Source organism: Aedes aegypti, chromosome 3 (genome assembly GCF_002204515.2).
Source record: "Aedes aegypti strain LVP_AGWG chromosome 3, AaegL5.0 Primary Assembly, whole genome shotgun sequence".
In the NCBI taxonomy this organism is placed as follows: domain Eukaryota; kingdom Metazoa; phylum Arthropoda; class Insecta; order Diptera; family Culicidae; genus Aedes; species Aedes aegypti.
Window position 1 is genome coordinate 309,698,282 of NC_035109.1, and position 23,494 is coordinate 309,721,775.

Consider the following 23,494-nt stretch of genomic DNA (forward strand, 5'->3'; position numbering starts at 1 on the left):
TCGTGAATATAATATCGATGTAATCAAAAAACGGTAATGAAATAGACATGAAGAAGCTGATGACTGCTTTTGCGAGTTGAAAATCAAATGTTGAAAAATAGGCGCTTGTTTTTTTTTTTTTTTTTTTTTTTTAAGGAATATGAAAAATGCTAAACAAGTTTCATATATTAAATTCCCTTAAATCTTGAAATGATCACTCAAAATTTTACTGAAGATACTTACTTGAAGAACTTATCAAACATCACATCGTCGACCTGGCTCGGTCCCGTTCCGTACAGTTTGATGATCTGCTCGTTCTCCGGCCAGTAGCCGTACAGCGCCCGGAACTGGCAGCCCGCATCGCGGAACAACACCAGGAAGTGTTTCGCCTCCGAACGGGCGATCTTCTCCAGCACCTTCTGCTTGGCCTCGCGATTTACCGCCCCGGGGAAGACACAGTACTCGACGGCATTCAAGATGATGCCCCGGTTCGATTTCGTTGCCGGTTGTTTGTACAGCTTCGGACCTACAATGATAGCCAAGGGCGGAAGAGTTAATGAATGGTGGTTTTTAGGTGAAGTAAATTCCGGTTAGATTAGTAATTGCCATTAATAGGGGCATTAAACGCAAGATAACTCAATCAATCAAAATGACCTTAGCCTAAGTGGACGTGGGTGAAATTCGAGCGATACAAACCATTGTAGTCCATCATGGAGCTGGCGGTGGAAGAGATATCACTGGATCCATCGTCGAAGCCGCGACGTTTGGTGATCAGGCCCGGCGGTAGGGAACCAGGACCCGACGGCGATGGCAGATGACGACTCGAGGGTCCCATGCCAGGCGACGGAGCGCGTCTCGGGGGCGTCGCACGTCCCAGACCGGAGTCGGAGTCTGATGCATGTGTTCCACATGGGTTAGAAGGCGGGAAAAACACGGGGCGGGGCCAAAATCCACGTTGCGGTTGATTAGTAGGAGTTACCCGTGGTGTTTGGGTGTGTTCGATTCAAGACAGTATTCAGTGCGGTTTAATTGGGCAACAACAGCGGCAACAACAACGTGGCACAGCGGTAAATAGGGCACGCGCGAAATGCAGCAATAATGGTTTCGTATGTGGGGATGGATGAAGAGAAGAGAATCGAAAGAAAAGGTATGATTTAATAACGAGCTGGCTATGTCGAAGGCTGCATGGCAGGAGATTATCGTTGAACACACATTCGAGGTTTCAGAATTCAGAATTAGAAATTTTGGTGGGTTAGGATTAGCGACCAATTCGGAGACCGAAGGATTAGGACCAATCAAGTCGAGTTTTTGTACAGAATTTCCGCTACCGTTAGATGATATATGAATAACGTAGAAATAATAAACCAAACATTAAACAATTAACACAAAATGTTAGTAACAAGCATAACAAAACCGAAACTACATAGGAGAAACAATGAGAAACGGATAACCGTTGATGGCAACAGTTAGAATGAATGTTAGAACAGAACAATAAACCAACTGTGAAGAAGTACAGCAAACACAAATCCACATAAAATGATAATATAATCAAACTTATACTAAACACCCTTCACCTTAAAACATAATTTATCTGTCTAACAATTCGTCACATTTGATATAGAATTGCTGGAGGTCTTATCTGGCGTTAGTGTAACGGTGTGAGAAAGCGTATTTATAATGTGCTTGACTATCTACAGAATTCTATTCTCGTTTTCCCAGCTTCCAAAAACTACTCCTACCGTTCACGTTGTCACAGAATGAAACTGTTTTTCGGCGAGTGCCATTTGCATTGCTTGCACCTTGTACGCCACTTGGCCTACGTCTAACTAAACTACTTCCGACCATCAGATGCTCGTAAGCATCCGTGAAGGACTTTTGCACACTTTGTTTCATTTCGCGAGTCGGAGTGCCCCCAAAAGTGCAGTTGATAAACATGTTTCTAAAGCTACTTCTTTCACTACGTTCATGATCAACGGTCTGTGTGGCAACCGATCGATGAGAAATCGTTGGTGGTTTCCGGAAATCCACTTTATCCAAGTGTTGACGATAGTTGATGGCCCGACAGCGTGGACAGTACCACAGCGGATACTGTCGGTCTTTACCCAAGCTTCCGATTCTTTCTGGAAGACTCAATCTGTGGTATGAGTTCCTGGCAAAACTATCAACTGAACCGTTTTCTTTTGAATTCTTGGTAATGGAAGCACACGCGACGCACAACATGCTTGAAAATGCGTTACTTCTGATTTGATAGGGATAGACTAAGTTGAACCGCTAAGCTTAGATATTGTGAGAGAGTTGTCACAATATGAACAATTAGCATCATTTGTCGAAGAGATTCAATTAGCGATTAAGAATCCTCATTAAACCATAGGTACCTAGTTTTAGTTCCTGTAAAACTGTTAATTAGCAGTACTGCTCCAGGGCCCAGCTGCAGCTGCAGCCCATGGGCACAGTTTTTTTTTCGCATAAGAGCCCTATGTCGATAACACACTCCAACAAATTTTCAACATTCTGTACTATTTGCTATGCATTCAATAAAAATTATACTTTGTATTCGCTTAATGTGTAGAAATTCAATATTTTGTGTAAATTACCATGTTACTTGAATAATACGTTACTGTATATAATATGAACTGTATATATAATGCAATGATCGTTTCTGTGCTGAGGTGAATGCTATATGACAATCTAATAGTGCAAAATTATATGCGTACCATATAGCGTTAACCAACGAAATTGGCTCAATGTACACTACACGCCATTTTGTTCACATTACTTTTCCCATGAGCGATGGTTCGGTAAATAAATTCATCGAATTTAGGACTGGTAGACTCCAGACCGGGGATTGATTCTTGAGAAAACTGAAAGAATCTCTCACTTATCGTTTTCTGTAACAATCATGATTTGCAGCATATCATGAGAGCCTGTTTATTGTGTACTGCTACAGCTCTGATTAGATCGTGGGATATCAGTGCATGATAAACCCCCCCTCTAAACAAGCTCCAAACTTGTAGGACATTATTGCTATTGGATGGTCGGGGATTGATTATCGTGCCAGTAAAAAAACACACCAATGGTGAAAAAGGGAGAAATATTAATGTTATCATCGCTCTCTCTTCGGGGCTCTCGCTTTTTGCTCTTGTCAATCAAGCTTGTTAGAGGAAAAGCACTATTTTTCGACCTACTAGAATTCGGTGTCAATTTTCGAATTTTCATACAAAGTAGGCCAACAAAATGGGTCGAAAACTAGTGCTGGGTCAAAAATTGGCGCTCTTCCCCTACAACTTGTGATACATTGCATATCATGAACCGATACAGATGGGATGTTTTTTTTTTCGCTTGCTTTGATCGTGCTTCAAAATCAAATGACAACGAATGCTGCAATACGTCTACACTGAGACTGATTTTTTTTTCTTAGGGCCGATTTCTTCACCACCGCTTAAGTCTTAAACCTAGTTTAATCATAAGGGTAAACGTGGTTTACAGCTTAAGCGAAGGTGAAGAAATAGGCCCTTAGTCCATTCTGTGTTTAGGTACATCAATCACGCGCAAGCCGTTCAAACCCTCACATGAATATCTCGACAAAAAATTATTGCGTTTGCATCACACCGAAACATGAATTGCTTTTGAGTGAAAATTCATGCCAGCAAACGTAACAGACATTGGAAACAACTAGTTTTGTGTTTAGATTTATCATCATCTTTGGAAAAACTTCTCTGCTTTTGTTCTGCATGTGTTAAATTTTTAAATAATTCCACTAATGGTTCGACCAGTGCTACGCCTGATAGTTTTTTTTTTCTTTTTGCGAGACTTTTTTTTATCTCCTGTCTGTGTTAAACGTGTTGATTCAAAAACTGAATGTAATTCATGGATACTTGGTTCAAGATGGATTATGAACTGCAGTTTTTGTCGGTTTTTCGTGCGGTGCGTGCATTTTGTTGGGCAGCGCTAAGTTACAGCTCACGTTCTTAGAGAATCGACGGATTTCAGAGGAGTTTCGAAAAAGGAATTTGGTAGGTTTGTTCTGATCAGCAGCGCATAATCACAATGCGTAAATACTAACCATTTGTCGGCCAGAACTTTTACCGAACGTACCCTTTCCATCCACATTCCACAACATCCCGTAATACCTATGAGAGGTCGTAGAGTTCTCTGCATCTTTCTTAAGTAGGTGTTCAATAAATAATCATTTCTCATTCCCCAGCTTTCACAAGAACGTGGCCAGGACAGCTCTCGACTATTGGAGAATGCGTCAATCTTGTCTAAGAGTTAGAGGTTAGTCCCAAATTTCTGACTTTGGTAACGGACGGGAAGGAGGCAACCCTCATACAACCCTCAATGGTCTAGGACTGTACCACCTACGAATTTGTGCGAAATGCTTAATGCTAATGCTAATCTTTGGAAAAACTGCTCTGCTGACTGAGGCTTTTAATAAAAGATTATTTGAATACAACACTTTTCACTTTTTAGGCATGAAAACGACTCACGGTGTGCTGAAACACACATATTATCGAACTTGCATGAACCTTCGATCTTTGTTCACTAAAAGATGGCCTTGGTATTCAAAAACAGCTTGCGACACGCTGGGAAATCTTTCATCGTCAATAATTTAAAAAAAAAATCGATTTTTGTATTTTTGACCTTTTCCCATTTGTGTTCATAGGCGAATACAAGAGTTACAGTAATGTTGATGCATTTCAACGTCTTAAAATCCAATTCGACAAATTTTCAACACGAATGAATTATCAGACGTTTTAAATTGAAAATCATTCTCTACGTACACTCACACAGTATGACCAGCCCATCGTGACATGCCGCATTTAATAATATATAAAAAAATCACTTTTCTCTTCAGAATAGTCCACTGAGGAACTCCGGGGCAAGTGAGAATCCGGGGTAAGTGGGGAGTTTCGTCATAGCTCAACTAGGAGAAGTTTTTCATGGGGTTATTCTTCTAGAAAGTTGAAGATACAATGACAAGGAATGTATTTAGTACTAAACATATTGTTATTTTTATTACCATGTGGTTCATGTAACAGTTGTCAGTTCAGCGCCATTTTCAACTTGCATGACAAATTGTGACACGTTTCACGTTTTGCATTGACTCGCAAAAAATAAATGTGTTTTAAATCGAATTTCCATCAGTAAGCTATAATTTTTAGTATTATTACAAGCTGCTAACGATAAACCAGTATTTTGTTTTCATTTCATATGAAACTTTCGATGGTCTATCTTACCCCAAAATATATTTGTACCTGGGGTAAGTGGGACCTATCAAGACAAAAACCAGCATCAAAACTTTTCGTACACGTTTCATACATTTTGCTAGAGAGTAGCACTAAAACATTCAAACAAATGATTTTTATCAAAAAAGATCAACCTCAAATTACGTAATTGCATAAGAGGGAGATGAAAAGTGTTATTATTCTTTATTTTTTAATTATTTTTTTTATTTTTGAAAAACGACTTCAAAATTGAACAAACACACAGCTGAAATTTAAAATGCATCATGAGAACGATTACTTTTTAATGTTATTTGAACTTTATTTGTTATTTCTACCAAATTCAGTAGTGATGGAAAACAATTCCATCCCATAAGGTGGTTTTCTACAATGCATATAAATAATAACAAAACATATTTATAATTTCGTCAATTATTGATTGTTTATATGCTACATTTTAATTAACAACTTATAAATAATATATTTTGAACATATTTAGTTCCTATTTACGATTTTATTGAGGAATTTTCAGTTAATTTAAAATGTGAGGTGACATACTATTAAATAAAGGGTTTCTTCCTAAAACGTAACGTATTTTATGGTTGATCCCTTATGTACATCAAACACGTACTTAAAATTAAAAATCTATGACTTATTAATCCTATTATTGTAATGGTTGACTTACTGATGTGGATTGACGCTTGAAACTGGATGTGTCCCACTTGCCCCGCTTAGCGAGGTAACTGCGTCCATTGGCTCATTCTAAAGCTTTCTTCCAAGGTTTTCACAATTTTGAAATTATTCGATTAATTTCATGCACACACCAGCAAATATGTTGCCAAAACGTGATTGTGTAGTTGGATTTGAAAAATATTGACATTTGAAAATTTTATTGAACAATTTGTTTGAACTATCGTTTTTTTCGTTCCCCCTTGCCCCGCGGTACCTTATACGCTTTGTGTTCTTCTATCTGGTAAAACGTTCCAACTGGATAAGAAACTGCGTGTTCCAAGTTAATGTTCCATTAGGAGTTTCACAATCATTCAGCTTATCGTTTGAGCTATTTTTTTTTCTGTAATAATGCTTTGTAATTCAGTTGATTCGGATAAATTTGGTAGAGTAAGGTGGGGCAAAAGTTCGACCTTAGTGGTATAATCAAAGTTTCCAGGAAAATAATAGCAGACGAAACAAAACAAATACCATACAGCGAACCTTCAACATATTGGCTATAACTTTGCTGAACAAACTTGTGTCAAAATATTTACCCATTTTTAGTTATAACAGTTTCAAAATTGATTGTCTTAAACGAACAGGGTTAATTGAAATACACCCAAAAAATAGCAGTTTTTCGCAAAACTAAGTGAAAATGTAAAATTTTTGTGACATTTTTCGCACGATCAGGCAAATTTTGTTAAATTTGAAGATAATATGTAGATTTCAGGAAATTTTAAAAAATTTCCGTGGGTTTATACATGGGTCGAACTTTTGCCCCGCTATGGGCCAAAAATTGATTCCAACTATTTATGGAAAAACTAATACACGTCAAAGCATCCTTATGATAGGCCTAGAAACGCCCTTACATAAAATATTGAAAAATATTTTACCTTCATTTGGTTCTATGCATCGAAAGTTTGACCAAATATTACAATATTTACGTCGAAAAACAACAAATTGCCATAACTTTTCCAAATCTCAATCGATTTTTATGATATTTGGAATGAAAGTCTCTTACTTGAATAGCATTCGAACCACCATGACATTTCTAAGTTTTGATTTGATTTGAGCTAGAAATCTTAAAAAGAAACTCTTGCCCCACTCGAACTTTTGCCCCACTTTACTCTATGCTGTGTTTCACACAAAAAAAATCTCAAGAATTAGCTTGGCAGGAGTGAGATTGAATTATTAACTGCAACAGTTGTAGTAGTCACAAGTTATTAATGTTTTTTTTTTTTCATAAGATGTCTACATACATTGTTTCCATACCTATGGAATTGATCATAATAGCTGAATCAGATCAGTGCTTTTATATTGACATATTAGGCAGAGTTAACACCGCTAGCGCATGACGGCTCACCATAGTAGCATGTCCGAAAATACTTGAAACTATTGAGAACTAGGCTATGACCGTGGTTATCATGTAAATAACAAGCGGACAATGCTGTATCGTGTCAGTACCGAGGGGCAGGCCATCTAGCACGATGTAGATAATGCAACCCTGGTTAGGTGGCCTATCGAAGGCTCTTCACCAACAAAGAAAGGCTAAAGTAGAGCAAAAGGATTGATTTTACGGCAACAGACCCGGCAACTTATAAAGGATAACGATTGGAAAGTCCGGTCTTAGAACGTGAGAACTTTGAATGAATCTGCTGGAAAGGACGAGATCTCGGTCGAGCTTCTCAAGCACGGAAGTGAGCGGCTTCACCAATCGGTCCACCGAGTACTACTGAAGGTATGGGAGAACAAAGTGCCAACTACAATGTGATTACTCTCCTGATTTCGGCGTTCAAAATACTGTCGCACTCTAGTGACAAATACCCGTCTCGAACTTACTGTTCAATATTGCCCTCGATGTTGCTACCAGGAGATCTGGCGTGTAAAGAAACGGCACTATTATCACACGGTCGCATATGCACCTTGCATTTGCGGACGATATCGATTTTATTGGAATCGATCGCAGGTCAGTGGAGGAGGCCTTCGTGTATCTGAAGAAGGAGACAGCGAGGATAGGGGCCTGATAATTAATTCTACAACAACGAAGTACATGGTTTCGCTCATTTGTTGTTGATGCTTGTGTGTGTTTGATGGGGATGTGTTTGTAATTGTTGAAGAGTTTGTTTAACTTGGAGCACTTGTGACATGTAACAATGATGTTTCCGGCGAAGTGAAAAGACGAATTGCGGCTGCGAATAGGGCGTTCAACGGATTACGTAACCAACATAGGTCCCGCAATTTGCAAACGGTAACAAAATGATATAGCCCTGTATAAAACATCAATTGATTCTTGATTCATTCGGGCAGACCGCAGAGCCTTTGGTATTTTCAAGCGTCAAGTGCTGCGGACAATACTCGATGGGAAAATTGTGTAGCGCAGACGCATGAGTCACAAGTAGTATCAAGTGTATAAAAAGCAAACAAAATACGGCAGTCTTCAGTGGGTTGGTCACCTAGTGCGAATGTCGAAAAAAATAATTGCCAAAATAATATTCAGCAGGGTAGAGGTCGGCGACGTTGTGGAAGACTACGAATACGCTGGCTGAACGCAGTGGAGAGAACATGGTAACACTGAACGTTCGGGGCAACTTGAGAAATATCGCCCAAGACTGACGAAGGTGGAGTTCTAAAATGAGGCAACCCATGAGACTGCTGCGATCAGCTAGTTTTTGGTTTACCATGAGCTTTTGACGTTACGTGGGAAATATGAAGGCCTGATAACACTCACATATTTTGTTTACCCTTTCGCGGAAAGACCCCATGGATAGCCTTATACGACCGAAAATGAGGTGACGCGACGCTGTAGTCACAGACAACAGTATTTTGTCTGTGCTGTAGTCATCAAGTTACAAGGTAGATGTTCTCTGAATTACATCCAGTGTTATTTGTAAATCTTGCCTAGGGTTCTTTGGGAACCATGTTCCAGATTCTGTGTGAATTCTGTATATAAGTTATCGAGGCAATCACAACATTCAAACAATCGAACATTAGTAGCAAAACCTTCCTTGCCATATGCTTCACGACTAGTGCTACGATAGGAACAGAAATTGAAAATAGTATACATACTAAATCTGTTCGGTAAAAATAACTGGGTTTTTGAACTACCGAAAAAGTCAGTAAACTAAAAATAAATGTCAAAAATCGAAAAACAGAGATTTTTCACTGAAATTTTGCAGAGAGCTTTTTTTATATCATATATCGATAAAAAATAAAACATGGTGAAATTTGCTTTTCAATTACGCGTGACGACAGTTTTTATTTTACTGACTTTTTCGGTAGTTCCAAAACCCAGTAAAAATTTACCGACCCCAGTAATTTGATCTAAGTGTGTATGCTTTCCTATAGTGGCTCAACCTATACTGCCCATAACTGCATAACAGTCACATTCGACATTTTTGACAAAATGGAGTTAATACACGGGTAGAAATCAGAATCCAAAAACAAGATTATGACTCATGATATCATGATTCCAGCGTGTTTTCGTCTTATGAAAATACACCATGATTTGGACTCATGATATCATGAGTCAGATTGCCATAACGCAACACACGCGTTAGGTTTTCGTAGCTGATTGCTCGGAATCATGATTCAAATGCCAAAAATGCTGAGCCGCGCATCCGTTTATGATCGACAAAATAAAAAAAAGTTAAAAATAGCATCAATTGGGATTCGAGCCAAGAACCTTCCGATTGTAAGCCACGCACTCTACCACTCAACCGCTTCGTTATTTTGAATTAACAGTGATCGATACGAATGACATGAAGCAAAGTGCGCCGCTTAGTGTTTTCACACTGGATGTTACGTTTATGAGGAATCATGATTATGGCTCCAGGAACCATGATTTGTGATCATGATATTATGACCTAACCAGTTTATGAATTTCATGATTTGTAAATCATGGTGTGGGGATCAGATTTTTATCCGTGTACCATGGAGAGTAGACCTATTCATATTTTCAAGAATGTCGGGAAATCAACCAGTCAACCAATATTTAGATTTTTCATGTTAAAATGAACTTCTGGTCAAAATTTCAATCAATTTGGAGAAAACATAGGTGTGCTTCAAATCAATTATGTATTTTTAGGATAATTTCAAGCTATAAAAAATCATAACTACCGAACGGAACCCCAAAAATTATTGGAAATACCTCTACACAGTAGTTGATTCAATTCTACGAACTTTTGTCGAACATGATTTTACGATTGGAGCAAGTTTTGACATAGTTTGGTTGAGGTTTGTGCTGCGAGGTTCTTGAAAATCACTATTTTTAGGAAGTGTTCTCTCTAAAAAACATACCTACATGAAAATTTAGGATTTTTATCTTCCAGAACATGATGACTACACATATCTATAACTCAATCCCGTTGAAAGTTACAAGTTATCTTACGAAAATAAATTGTAAAAAATAGTAACATAAGAAGCACATATGTGAATCCGCTGTGGGGGAGCAAAGAGCACCATCGTGAGCTTTGTGGAATGTAAAAAATGAACACGTTAGCACTGCTTTTTCTCAGTCGATGATGATGATTGTTTTCAAATTGTTCTGAATCGTCAATGAAATGCGATCAAAACAATCATCAATCGGAAAGAAAAAGCAATGCTAACTTGTTCAATTCATTCATTCGTCGGTACATGTGTCATGCGTGATTTAACTATCATCAGGTTGCGATGCAGTGCTCGATCTTTGGGCATTTTTTGTAATTTATTGCCTTAGGTAACATGTAAGCTGTTAATGGTTAATGAATTCATAGCTTTACAATGTTCTATTCCCGTTGACTATGGTCTGAAAAAATAATGTCAATGTGTGTTTTTTGTACCATATATATTCAAAAAACTGTGATTTCAGGGTACTGTGGAAAACAAATCTCGATCAAACAATGTTAAAACTCAATTTGATCTTATTAGCGTGTTCGACAAACTTTAACAGAATAGAATTAGCTTTCAAGTAGTGGTAATAGCAAGTGGTTTTGATTTTCCAAATGCTAGTTATGATTTTTCAAACCTTGATATAAGCTCAAAAACACATTTTCAACTTGAAGCATATTGAAATCTTTATCAAATGAGCTGAAAATTTGACCACACATTGTTCTTAGCATGATAATTCGGAATACTGCTTGACCGGTAGATTTCCAGACATTTTTTCAAATATGAACAGGTCTAATGGAGAGTCATCAAATGATAAATACTTTCGATCAACTTACTGAAAACTATGAGATTGTTCTAGAAAATTCGAAAAAAATACCAAGTTGTTTTGTCACATTGGTAATTATAACCGCATAACAGTCACATTGAGATTATAAATGAGCCTCGTAATGTGATAGCAATGAAATTTCTATCAGAATTATTTTCTGACAATTCACCTAGTATGCGATATGAGTTGTACAAAATATCAGCCTCAAATAAGCACTTTTGAGTTCCTGGTAATTTTTAGAAATTTTAGTTTCCTCCCATACTGCCATGAAATGCACATTTGGTATTGCATTTGCTCAATGCCAACTTTTGTCGAATGTTACATATATGCAGTTATGGGCAGTATATTGATTAGATAAAAATGATTTTCCGTAGTTTTCATATTTTCCATACAAAATAAAAAGCGTTGATGACGTAAACATAATAAGGCTGGCTTTAGTTTATTATATTTTATAAAAATATTTGTTCTCAACTGATCGGCTAATACCCTAAGCATGAAATCTTTGTGAACTTTTCTAAACAATCTATCTAACATTGAAAAGGCTGGTAGCAAAAAGTGGTACCGAAAAAAGTTATTTTAGTGACCACATTTGAGAAATAAGTGACTAAAAAGTGACTTTCAGTTCTCAAAAAAGTGACTAAAGGTGACTTTCGGTTCTCGAAAAAGTTACTAGAAGTGATTTGACAATCAAACCGTAATCAGTTTTATTTCAATTCTAATATACTGTTTTTCGATCAATATCCAATATTATAGGGATTATTCAATGTGATCTTCTGCAGGTAGTAAGTCTAGTTAAGTACCATATTTGTAAAATTTTATTGTACCTCCAAAATTTCAAGATAGGGTGCAGAGCTACTTGGGCACTTTCATGATTCGTTTTGGCATGGGGGTTTATCTCAGGCGAATTGTCTGAAACTTTGCAATAAAAAGCGTTTTAGTACGACGCATATTCTGGCCAAATATGAGATCTGTAACTTTCAAAAACCTACTGCCGAAGTGAATCAAAATTGCCAAGAATAGGATCCGGCTCCCTATTGCCTACAATTTTTTCAAGCAGAAAAGTTAACATTTATTAAATACTAGTGGGCCCGGCAAACTTCGTCTTGCCATCAAGTAGGCTGTTGAAAAACGCTATGAATCGTCCCATACAAAATTACAGTTCCGTTCACGCTCGTTTTTTCGACTTTCTCGGTGAATATCCTGGGATTTTTATACACACAAACACGTCGGAACACTTGACGAACAAAACGGAAAAATAATCATTCAAATCGGTTGACCCGTTCGGAAGCCATTTCGTGACATACAAACATCACTCCATTTTTATTTATATAGATTTTTCAATCTTTCAAAAATGTTGTGTTTTTTGTATCACCAAAGTATTTTATTTTGTAAATTTGAATAATATTTGGAACATTTGTATTTTTTTTTTTGTCATTTCACATTTACTTAGAGTTTGGATGGCTCTTACACTTCTACCTAATAAGGTCAATATTTTATGTAACTAGATCAAAATCACCGAAAATGTTATACTTGGACATTAATCAATATTTCAAATGAAAAATGATGATAGAAGATCTAACATGATTGAAATACTTCTTAAACCGCGTCCTTCAAACACCGCCTAAAAAAGAACAAATGGTTGATATAAGCCTGAGTGACATTGAAATTTTCCATCAGTAAGTTTAATTGGAGGTACTTTTGGCCGAATGGACATTTAGCATATAGACGATAGGCTTAATAAGCTATTCTTTTGAGTTATGCTGTCAAAGTAGTTAATAGCACTAAGCTTCTAATATTGCAATCAAAATTACTTGAACACTTTCATATTTCACTTGACATTGGGGGTTATAGTTGGTCGAATATAACTCTGTGGGTTTCAAAAACCTCCTGCCGAAGTGAATAAAAAAGCCAAAAAGAAGATCTAACAACTAACATTTTTTTGAAGAAAGCATGCATGATTTCATGAATGATTCAATGAAAACGATAAATTCGCGGTAAATGAATCGTCGAAAAATACGAGGTCTTTTTAACGTCGTTTTTTGGAATAACGCGGACAAAGACAAAGAGAATAATTAGGATGCATATTCTCAAACGTTATGTTACTTGATTTCCTATTCACATGGGACAATTATGCGTTTATGGGCAGGATAAACATCTAATTATCCACCACAAGGTAAGAACATTTCTTTTAAATAAGATTTCACGAGATAGGTAGCCGTATTCTTTTCTTGGCAAATTTTGATTCACTTAGGGCTTATTTCGTCACCTTCGCTTAAGCCGTAGACCCCGTTTACCCATATGATTAAACTAAGTTTAAAGCCTAAAGGCCGGTTTGCTACTGACAAGAAAAAGAATCGCCTATCTCGATGCGTGGAAAATTTCTCCCAAGAAATGGTCAAGAAAATCACTTTTTTTCTGATCGCAGTACGCAGTTGAGAAGAAATGTCACTTCAAAGGGGGCTCTCTGTAGGAAATTTTGACCCTTTCAAGGAATTTCTTTACTTTTCTTGAGCGAAACAGCATACTTAGCTTAAGCGGGGGTGAAGAAATCGGCCTTTAGGCAGTGGAATTTTTTGAACGCTACTGAGCTTATATTTGGCAACATTATGCGTCGTATTGACATGCTTCTTATTCCAAAGTCTCAGACAATTGGACCGAGAAAAACCCCAAGTGCCCAAGTAGCTCTGCACCCTATTCAAAATAGGGAATACTAAACATTTGAACCTTTAGTTTGGGGTATTTAAGTATGCCGAAACGCTTGATACGGCTCATTTAAAAGAAATCAAATTTTTATACAAAAAATGTTACAGAGTGGTGGGGCTTGGGATAATTTGCCAATTTATATGTATGTGAACAATTGCTACTTTGACCACAGCAAACATATGTAACACTGTGGAAATTTTCATCGACCACGCTTTAAACAGTAATTTCAAATTTCACATGTGTCATAACTCAAAACCAGAGGCGCGCGCATCGTTTTCCTTCATGTTTGACGTTTTATACTAGCGGTTTCTGCTGAAGGCCTTGTTGTACATAATTGTTTCGTGCAACTTGGCCACAAGATCATTTTTGTGAGAAATGCGCGATGGATTTTTAAAAGGCAATTTAAACCGTCTTCAGCCACAGGCTGCACAGACTGAACATTAGGCAACGGACAACACAGAACACCCAGTAGCCCAGTGATGAATTTTTCGTTTGACGAAAAGTTTCCACCGACTGGAGCGGAAATCGAACCCACGCTTCGTGGCACAATACGCCTAAACGACTGACGCCGCTAACCGCAAGGCCACGAAGCCCAAATAAAATCATTCTATGTGTTTGTCTGTGCTTCAACTATCATTAGTTCATAGCTAAGCATGGCGATCTAACCCCACTATCCTCTATTATATTTATCATATTTTTTGCTATAAAAATATCCTAAACAAAATTTTAGTTGATACCTATGTTTCCTATTTTAAATTACAAACATATATCGTTAGCGTAACCTGTTTGATGTTGAAATCTAACTCTTTCAAATTTACTAAAATGTTGTACTTTTGAAGCTTTTCTTGATTGCCATCTATGATCAAATTTCATTGATCACATTTATTTTTAACGTAGTTTTGTACATGTTTAATTATTATGTGATACGGTAGGCTCTTGGAATTTCATTAACAGAAATTAAAATTTACATGAGAGTGTTATTTGAGTGAAACGTTGGAATTAATCCTTTCCAATACTATATTATATGTGTGAATTAGTTCCCACTGCACCAGTATTTTAGTAAAATATGGTTTGATTATTAAAAAAGTGATTTCCTGATAAAATAAAGTGAACACAAATATGTGCTGTTTTCTACTTGAAACAAATGGGGTATAAATTAACGAAATGTGAACCACAGAAAGCCCAATTAGGAACCAAAAATAAACAACCAATAAGCAATAACAAGTTTGCAACCCGGTTTGTTAAATGTTGTTTAGGAATATCAACCAGTCTTCTTGCTTTTTAGCTGGGAATAAACTTGTGTCATGTTTTGTCAAAGCATAAAAAGGAACCCTAAACCGCAACCACACCCTGAATTCCAGCCGGTTCGTGTTCGTGTCTGAGGGATATAGTATAAGCTGGAGGAGGACCTTACCGCATAGATTCATCAGGGAGTTGGATTTACGTCCCCGGAAATTGGCACCTTTCGCTAGCGAGATACGTGATAAGGTACGACCTCGTTCGATCGTCGCCGGTTCTGCAATTACAATTACAACGAATGATGGTTTTTTGTTTGTTAGGGTATTTTGGTGTTGTGGTTGTTGTTGTACTTTGGTTCACTGTATATTTGGTAGAGTAACCGGGTTCCTATTGTTCATCCCATATATGTTCCCATATTCATCAAGGTTGGCTTTTTTGTACAAATTTGATCGCTTCCGAAAAGGATGAATACGGGAACGTAAAATGGAAAACAAAGACTATTTCTTACTTAGATATAAGGGATTCTGTAGTTGAATTACTTCAGAATTTTGTGTTGTGTTTCTATAAAAAAATACTGAATATTTGCTTGGGAAAGAACTTATCATATTTAAGTAAAAGTGAAGTAATTGTACTGAACTAGTTGAGCGACAACCGCGAAAGATTACAAAACCAAAGCCCTTAATGAGTAAATATATCTTAAATTAATATATAATTGAGTGTACAATTGAGAAAAACTCAATCAAATGAAAATAAATGTGCGTGAAGAGGTAGTATTTAACCTTCCGCGGATGTTAAGAAAAACAACTTAATAAGATACTGGGGTCATTATGACCCAGAAATGTATACCCCTATAAATCAGCGAAATATCAACCGAATAATGAAATTTATGCCGCATTCGAAAGATATACTCCTCAAGATTCTGATCACTACCTGGAATACCGGTTCCGGATCCAGTGGCCACCGGGAATCGGCTACGAAGGGGACCATGTTGGCCACGTGGAATTTCAGTACACTCAGTCCAGAACTCTGCAGTCATCACCAAATTGTATAAGATGCAGGCCATATTCGTGATCAAACGTCAACATCCCACCGCAAAATCGCTAGTGTTTGGAGGTGATTCTAACCTCCAAATTGCGAAATCATCACCTCCAAGTTAGTTCTAATACCCTCCGTTACATGGATTATGGTGGCGCGTCGATCGTCGCAAGTTTCTCGTTAAACAGTCAATAGGAATGTACTGTCTTCAGCAAACTTGCTTCGGGGACCAAGAACTTCCACATGGGATACAATTTAGTTCAGAACTCGACCACCGCGTGGCGCTAGCGTCGATATGAACTTCCGGTAGAGGCTAATTATGCGATAACTCGAGATTGCGAGCACATAGAAGGATGCAGTCTTCGGCAAAGTTGCTCAGGAGGATAAGGACTTCCACATGAGATACAATTTAGTTCAGAACTCGACCGCTGCGTGGCGCTAGCGTCGATATGAACTTCCGGTAGGTGCTAATAACTCGATAACTCGAGATTGCGAGCACATAGAAGGATGCAGTCTTGGGCAAAGTGGCTCAGGAGGATAAGCACTTCCACATGAGATACAATTTAGTTCAGAACTCGACCACCGCGTGGCGCTAGCGTCGATAAGAACTTCCGGTAGAGGCTAATTATGCGATAACTCGAGATTGCGAGCACATAGAAGGATGCTGTCTTGGGCAAAGTTGTTCAGGAGGATAAGGACTTTCACATGAGATACAATTTAGTTCAGAACTCGACCGCTGCGTGGCGCTAGCGTCGATATGAACTTCCGGTAGAGGCTAATTATGCGATAACTCGAGATTGCGAGCACATAGCAGGATGCAGTCTTCAGCAAAGTTGCTCAGGAGGATAAGAACTTCCTTATGAGATACAATTTAGTTCAGAACTCGACCACCGCGTGGCGCTAGCGTCGATAAGAACTTCCGGTAGAGGCTAATTATGCGATAACTCGAGATTGCGAGCACATAGAAGGATGCAGTCTTCGGCAAACTTGTTCAGGAGGATAAGGACTTCCTTATGAGATACAATTCAGTTCAGAACTCGACCGCTGCGTGGCGCTAGCGTCGATATGAACTTCCGGTAGAGGCTAATTATGCGATAACTCGAGATTGCGATCACATAGAAGGATGCTGTCTTCGGCAAAGTTGCTCAGGAGGATAAGGACTTCCTTATGAGATACAATTTAGTTCAGAACTCGACCGCTGCGTGGCGCTAGCGTCGATATGAACTTCCGGTAGGTGCTAATAACTCGATAACTCGAGATTGCGAGCACATAGAAGGATGCAGTCTTGGGCAAAGTTGCTCAGGAGGATAAGCACTTCCACATAAGATACAATTTAGTTCAGAACTCGACCACCGCGTGGCGCTAGCGTCGATAAGAACTTCCGGTAGAGGCTAATTATGCGATAACTCGAGATTGCGAGCACATAGCAGGATGCAGTCTTCAGCAAAGTTGCTCAGGAGGATAAGAACTTCCTTATGAGATACAATTTAGTTCAAAACTCGACCGCTGCGTGGTGCTAGCGTCGATATGAACTTCCGGTAGAGGCTAATTATGCGATAACTCGAGATTGCGAGCACATAGAAGGATGCAGTCTTCGGCAAAGTTGCTCAGGAGGATAAGGACTTCCACATGAGATACAATTTAGTTCAGAACTCGACCGCTGCGTGGCGCTAGCGTCGATATGAACTTCCGGTAGAGGCTAATTATGCGATAACTCGAGATTGCGAGCACATAGAAGGATGCAGTCTTCGGCAAACTTGTTCAGGAGGATAAGGACTTTCACATGAGATACAATTTAGTTCAGAACTCGACCACCGCGTGGCGCTAGCGTCGATAAGAACTTCCGGTAGAGGCTAATTATGCGATAACTCGAGATTGCGAGCACATAGAAGGATGCAGTCTTCGGCAAACTTGTTCAGGAGGATAAGGACTTTCACATGAGATACAATTTAGTTCAGAACTCGACCACCGCGTGGCGCTAGCGTCGATAAGAACTTCCGGTAGAGGCTAATTATGCGATAACTCGAGATTGCGATCACATAGAAGGATGCTGTCTTCGGCAAAGTTGCTCAGGAGGATAAGGACTTCCTTATGAGATACAATTTAGTTCAGAACTCGACCGCTGCGTGGCGCTAGCGTCGATATGAACTTCCGGTAGGTGCTAATAACTCGATAACTCGAGATTGCGAGCACATAGAAGGATGCAGTCTTGGGCAAAGTTGCTCAGGAGGATAAGCACTTCCACATAAGATACAATTTAGTTCAGAACTCGACCACCGCGTGGCGCTAGCGTCGATAAGAACTTCCGGTAGAGGCTAATTATGCGATAACTCGAGATTGCGATCACATAGAAGGATGCTGTCTTCGGCAAAGTTGCTCAGGAGGATAAGGACTTCCTTATGAGATACAATTTAGTTCAGAACTCGACCGCTGCGTGGCGCTAGCGTCGATATGAACTTCCGGTAGGTGCTAATAACTCGATAACTCGAGATTGCGAGCACATAGAAGGATGCAGTCTTGGGCAAAGTTGCTCAGGAGGATAAGCACTTCCACATAAGATACAATTTAGTTCAGAACTCGACCACCGCGTGGCGCTAGCGTCGATAAGAACTTCCGGTAGAGGCTAATTATGCGATAACTCGAGATTGCGAGCACATAGAAGGATGCTGTCTTCGGCAAAGTTGCTCAGGAGGATAAGAACTTCCTTATGAGATACAATTTAGTTCAAAACTCGACCGCTGCGTGGCGCTAGCGTCGATATGAACTTCCGGTAGAGGCTAATTATGCGATAACTCGAGATTGCGAGCACATAGAAGGATGCTGTCTTCGGCAAAGTAGCTCAGGAAGATAAGGACTTCCTTATGAGATACAATTTAGTTCAGAACTCGACCGCTGCGTGGCGCTAGCGTCGATATGAACTTCCGGTAGGTGCTAATAACTCGATAACTCGAGATTGCGAGCACATAGAAGGATGCAGTCTTGGGCAAAGTTGCTCAGGAGGATAAGCACTTCCACATAAGATACAATTTAGTTCAGAACTCGACCACCGCGTGGCGCTAGCGTCGATAAGAACTTCCGGTAGAGGCTAATTATGCGATAACTCGAGATTGCGAGCACATAGAAGGATGCTGTCTTCGGCAAAGTTGCTCAGGAGGATAAGAACTTCCTTATGAGATACAATTTAGTTCAAAACTCGACCGCTGCGTGGCGCTAGCGTCGATATGAACTTCCGGTAGAGGCTAATTATGCGATAACTCGAGATTGCGAGCACATAGAAGGATGCAGTCTTGGGCAAAGTTGCTCAGGAGGATAAGGACTTCCTTATGAGATACAATTTAGTTCAGAACTCGACCGCTGCGTGGCGCTAGCGTCGATATGAACTTCCGGTAGAGGCTAATTATGCGATAACTCGAGATTGCGAGCACATAGAAGGATGCTGTCTTCGGCAAAGTTGTTCAGGAGGATAAGGACTTTCACATGAGATACAATTTAGTTCAGAACTCGACCACCGCGTGGCGCTAGCGTCGATATGAACTTCCGGTAGAGGCTAATTATGCGATAACCCGAGATTGCGAGCACATAGCAGGATGCAGTCTTCAGCAAAGTTGCTCAGGAGGATAAGAACTTCCTTATGAGATACAATTTAGTTCAAAACTCGACCGCTGCGTGGCGCTAGCGTTGATATGAACTTCCGGTAGAGGCTAATTATGCGATAACTCGAGATTGCGAGCACATAGAAGGATGCAGTCTTGGGCAAAGTTGCTCAGGAGGATAAGGACTTCCTTATGAGATACAATTTAGTTCAGAACTCGACCGCTGCGTGGCGCTAGCGTCGATATGAACTTCCGGTAGAGGCTAATTATGCGATAACTCGAGATTGCGAGCACATAGAAGGATGCAGTCCTGGGCAAAGTTGCTCAGGAGGATAAGGACTTCCTTATGAGATACAATTTAGTTCAGAACTCGACCGCTGCGTGGCGCTAGCGTCGATATGAACTTCCGGTAGAGGCTAATTATGTGATAACTCGAGATTGCTCACACATAGAAAGATGCAGTCTTCGGCAAAGTTGTTCAGGAGGATGAGGACTTCCAAATGAGATACAATTTAGTTTAGAACTCAAACACCGCGTGGCGCTAGCGTCGATATGGAATTTCGGTAGATATTACACAGATATTGTCCGTGCATCAGTCCCTACTTCTTCAAACTAGAGAATCAAATGAATGAAGGATTATGAAACAAATTGTTCAATTCGACTTCATTTTTTTCCTTGTCTCGATCATTGTCCGATCATTCTCTGCAACTGGGAAAACCGAGACTTGTCACTTTCAACAAGGTTTGAAATGTAACAAGGACTAATAAGTGTTCCTTTCATTACTCGAACATCCTGTTCTCTTCGTTTGAAGCAGTCAGGACTTGGTTCAATGGTATATCTTTTCTCCATAACGCACCACGAAACTGTGACGTACCCGCGTTATGGGTCATTTTTAGAGCCCAAACATGACCCGTACCTGACTTACTTTATTTTTTTAAACCCGGACCCGACCCATACTCAGACCTGACCCGAACCTGAAAAAAAAAACCGCTGTTCAAATCCGAATCTGACTCGAAACCTAAACATTTTTTGTACCGAGACCGAGTTTTAAAAATAGATAAATTCATCGTTTCTGATACATAAGGAAGCTTTCTGGTTGTTACTCTTACCATAACTCTTACTAAAGTCCACCTAAATCCGAATTTTTGCAAGCCCGATTCCGACGTACTCGAAAAAAATTTCTTGCCTGGAAACCCGAGACCCGACTTATAAAAGGATGCTGTCTGCGGTAAAATTGTTCGAGAGAATAAGGAACTAGTCATGAACATACGTTCAAAATTTAACCAGCATGTGGTGCTGGCGTCTATATGTATTTCCAGAAGGAACTCTTTTTTGAAGGTTTTATCTTCGGCAAAGTTTTTTTTAATTCTGCGTAGTAAATTCCGCGTGACGCCCGTCATTATATTGCTTTTAAATGATATGAACTACAAGATCCGACATGAAATATATGCTACGATATAAACTACAGTCGACTCTCCATAACTCGATATTCAAGGGACCATCGACTTATAGAATTATGGTATTATAGAATATACCGACACAAAATCGAAGGAACAAATTTTTGTATTTCCAATATTTTTATTATCATTTTTGTAAGAAAGCAATATTATTTTGTTGATAGCATTTTACAAACTATTAATTGAAAACATTTTTCGAAGTGCTAAAAAAATCACGTTATTTTTACTGACAAGAGTTTTTATCATTTTCATGTCATTACAACTTGTAAGTATTTATTCACCTTCAAACAAAAATTAGATCACGTTTTCCCAAAAAAGAAAAAAATTAAAATAGATATCGAGTTATGGAGAGAAATTCACATCTCACATAACATCAACTTGTGGAGGTATCGAGTTAGAGAAATATCGACTTATGGAGAGCACAATGTATGGAAATTTGAAAGAATCGGAAAATCCATCTAGTTATAGAGTATATCGGGTTAGAGAATATCGAGTTGTGGAGAGTCGATTGTATATAATATAAAATGAGCTCTATGATATGATATTAACTATATTGTAGTCACTTCTAAAATTCCAAAAAGAGTTCAGATACAGACAACGTCATGAAGTTGCAAAAAAAAAATTACTTCTAGTTGTCTTTAGAAGTTGTTGCAGTAACTGTGCACTTTAGTTTTCAATTGGATCGGGAGGAATCTTATGACTTTATACCAGTATTTCCTTCTGGATTTCCTCCAAATAGTTATCTGGATCTCAAGACGTAGTTCACATCGGAGTTATTCAAAGGATATAGTCCAGTAACCTTAAATGATTTGTATGATGGATTCTACAGCTATTTACCGAGAGCTCATCCGATGGAATACAAACCCATGCCCTTCTGTCCTCATCCTCTCGAAATATCTCCAGAGACTCTCCCAAAGATTTTTCCACGAAATTTTTCGAAGATTCCTCCAAGGATTTTACCAGAAAATAATCCATGCTATTCTGTACCTTAATCTCTACAATGATTTCTTCTGGGGTTCCCTAGGACTTTTGCCAGAGATTCTTTCAGGAAGAACTTTTGTTTGCCATGCATGGAATAGCTTCCTCCAGGGAGTTGACATGGAATTTTTACAAGGATTCCTACAAGAAAAAATATGTATAAGGATTTCTTTAGAGATTTCGCAAAGGTTTCCAGCAGAAATGTCTTAAGGGATTCCTTCGTAGATTCCTCCAGAAAAATCATTATTGGGATTCTTTCAGGATTTTTTCCAAGGATTCCTCCAGGATTCGGTTTAGGAATACTTCGAAATTTCTCCGGAGATTTCTCCAGGGATTTTTTTAGTTATTTCTTCTGGTATTCCTCTATAAAATTTTCCACAGACTTTTGCAAGGATTTCTCCAGGAAAGTGCCTTCACGGATTCTGGCACAGACATCTTCAAGGCTTTCTCCAGGAATTCCTCCAGGAGTAACACTTAAAACAATTTCTTCAAGGATCACTAAAGATGTTTCTCTAGTGATATCTTCAGAATTTTTTCCGAGGATTCCTCCACGGATACATACAAAAATATCCCCAAGCAGTTCTCTCGAGATTCGTTCAGAAATTTTTCCGGGATTCCTCCAGGGATGATTCTACGAGGAAATTCTACAAGGATTCCACAAGGAATTTTTGCAGGTATTCTAAAACTCACGAATTCCTCAAGGAAATTTCATGAAACGCCTCAAGAATTTCTCAAGATAATCTTCCAGGGATTCCCCAAGAATTTCTCCAGGGAATCGTACTGGGTCTTCAATAATACTCCATGGATTCCCCCAAGAGTTCTTCTTGAAATTTCTCTAGGGATTCTCCCATTAATTCCTGCTAGAATATTATCAGAACTTATGCTAAAAATTTCTCCATAGATTTCATTAAAAAAAATCTCTACATATCCTACAGTAAAATCTCTATAATTTTTTTTTTTTGAAAATCTATTCATGGATTTCTTTAGATATTTCTCCTTAGATTTTTCGAGAAATTTTTCTATTTAAATATACCTATAAGGATTCTTTCAGGGATTTATCCAACAAAAATCTACAGGGGTTTTTCCAGCAAAAAATCTACAGGGTTTTTTTTTCCAGGGATTTCTCTAGCGATTCCACCAGCAAAATTTCTACATCGATTCTTCATGGGATACCTCCATTCATCAGTGATTCCTCCAAAGATGTCTCCAAGAGTCCTTCATGGATGCCTACACTGCCCATAACTGCATATTTGTCACATTCGACATTTTTGACAAATTGAAGTTAATACCATGGAGAGTCATCAAATGATGTATACTTTCGATCAACTTACTAAAATCTGTGATTTTGTTCTAGAAAATTTGAAAAAAATACCAAGTTGATTTGTC

At 38.7% G+C, this 23,494-nt stretch overlaps 1 protein-coding gene across 32 annotated transcripts in view; it reads right to left on the reverse strand.

Moving 5' to 3' along the window:
* LOC5573475 (patronin) overlaps nucleotides 1-23,494 on the reverse strand; it is a 345,347-nt gene that overhangs the window by 14,298 nt on the left and 307,555 nt on the right. For 25 of the 32 annotated variants that reach the window (XM_021854707.1, XM_021854726.1, XM_021854719.1 and 22 more), the window contains 3 exons: nucleotides 15,221-15,322; nucleotides 676-870; nucleotides 223-505 (listed from right to left, as the gene is read on the reverse strand). In XM_021854707.1, the coding sequence (XP_021710399.1) occupies nucleotides 223-505; nucleotides 676-870; nucleotides 15,221-15,322 (580 nt within the window). The remainder of the gene's footprint in view (nucleotides 1-222; nucleotides 506-675; nucleotides 871-15,220; nucleotides 15,323-23,494) is intronic. The other 7 variants (XM_021854720.1, XM_021854717.1, XM_021854715.1 and 4 more) reach the window with 2 other exon arrangements.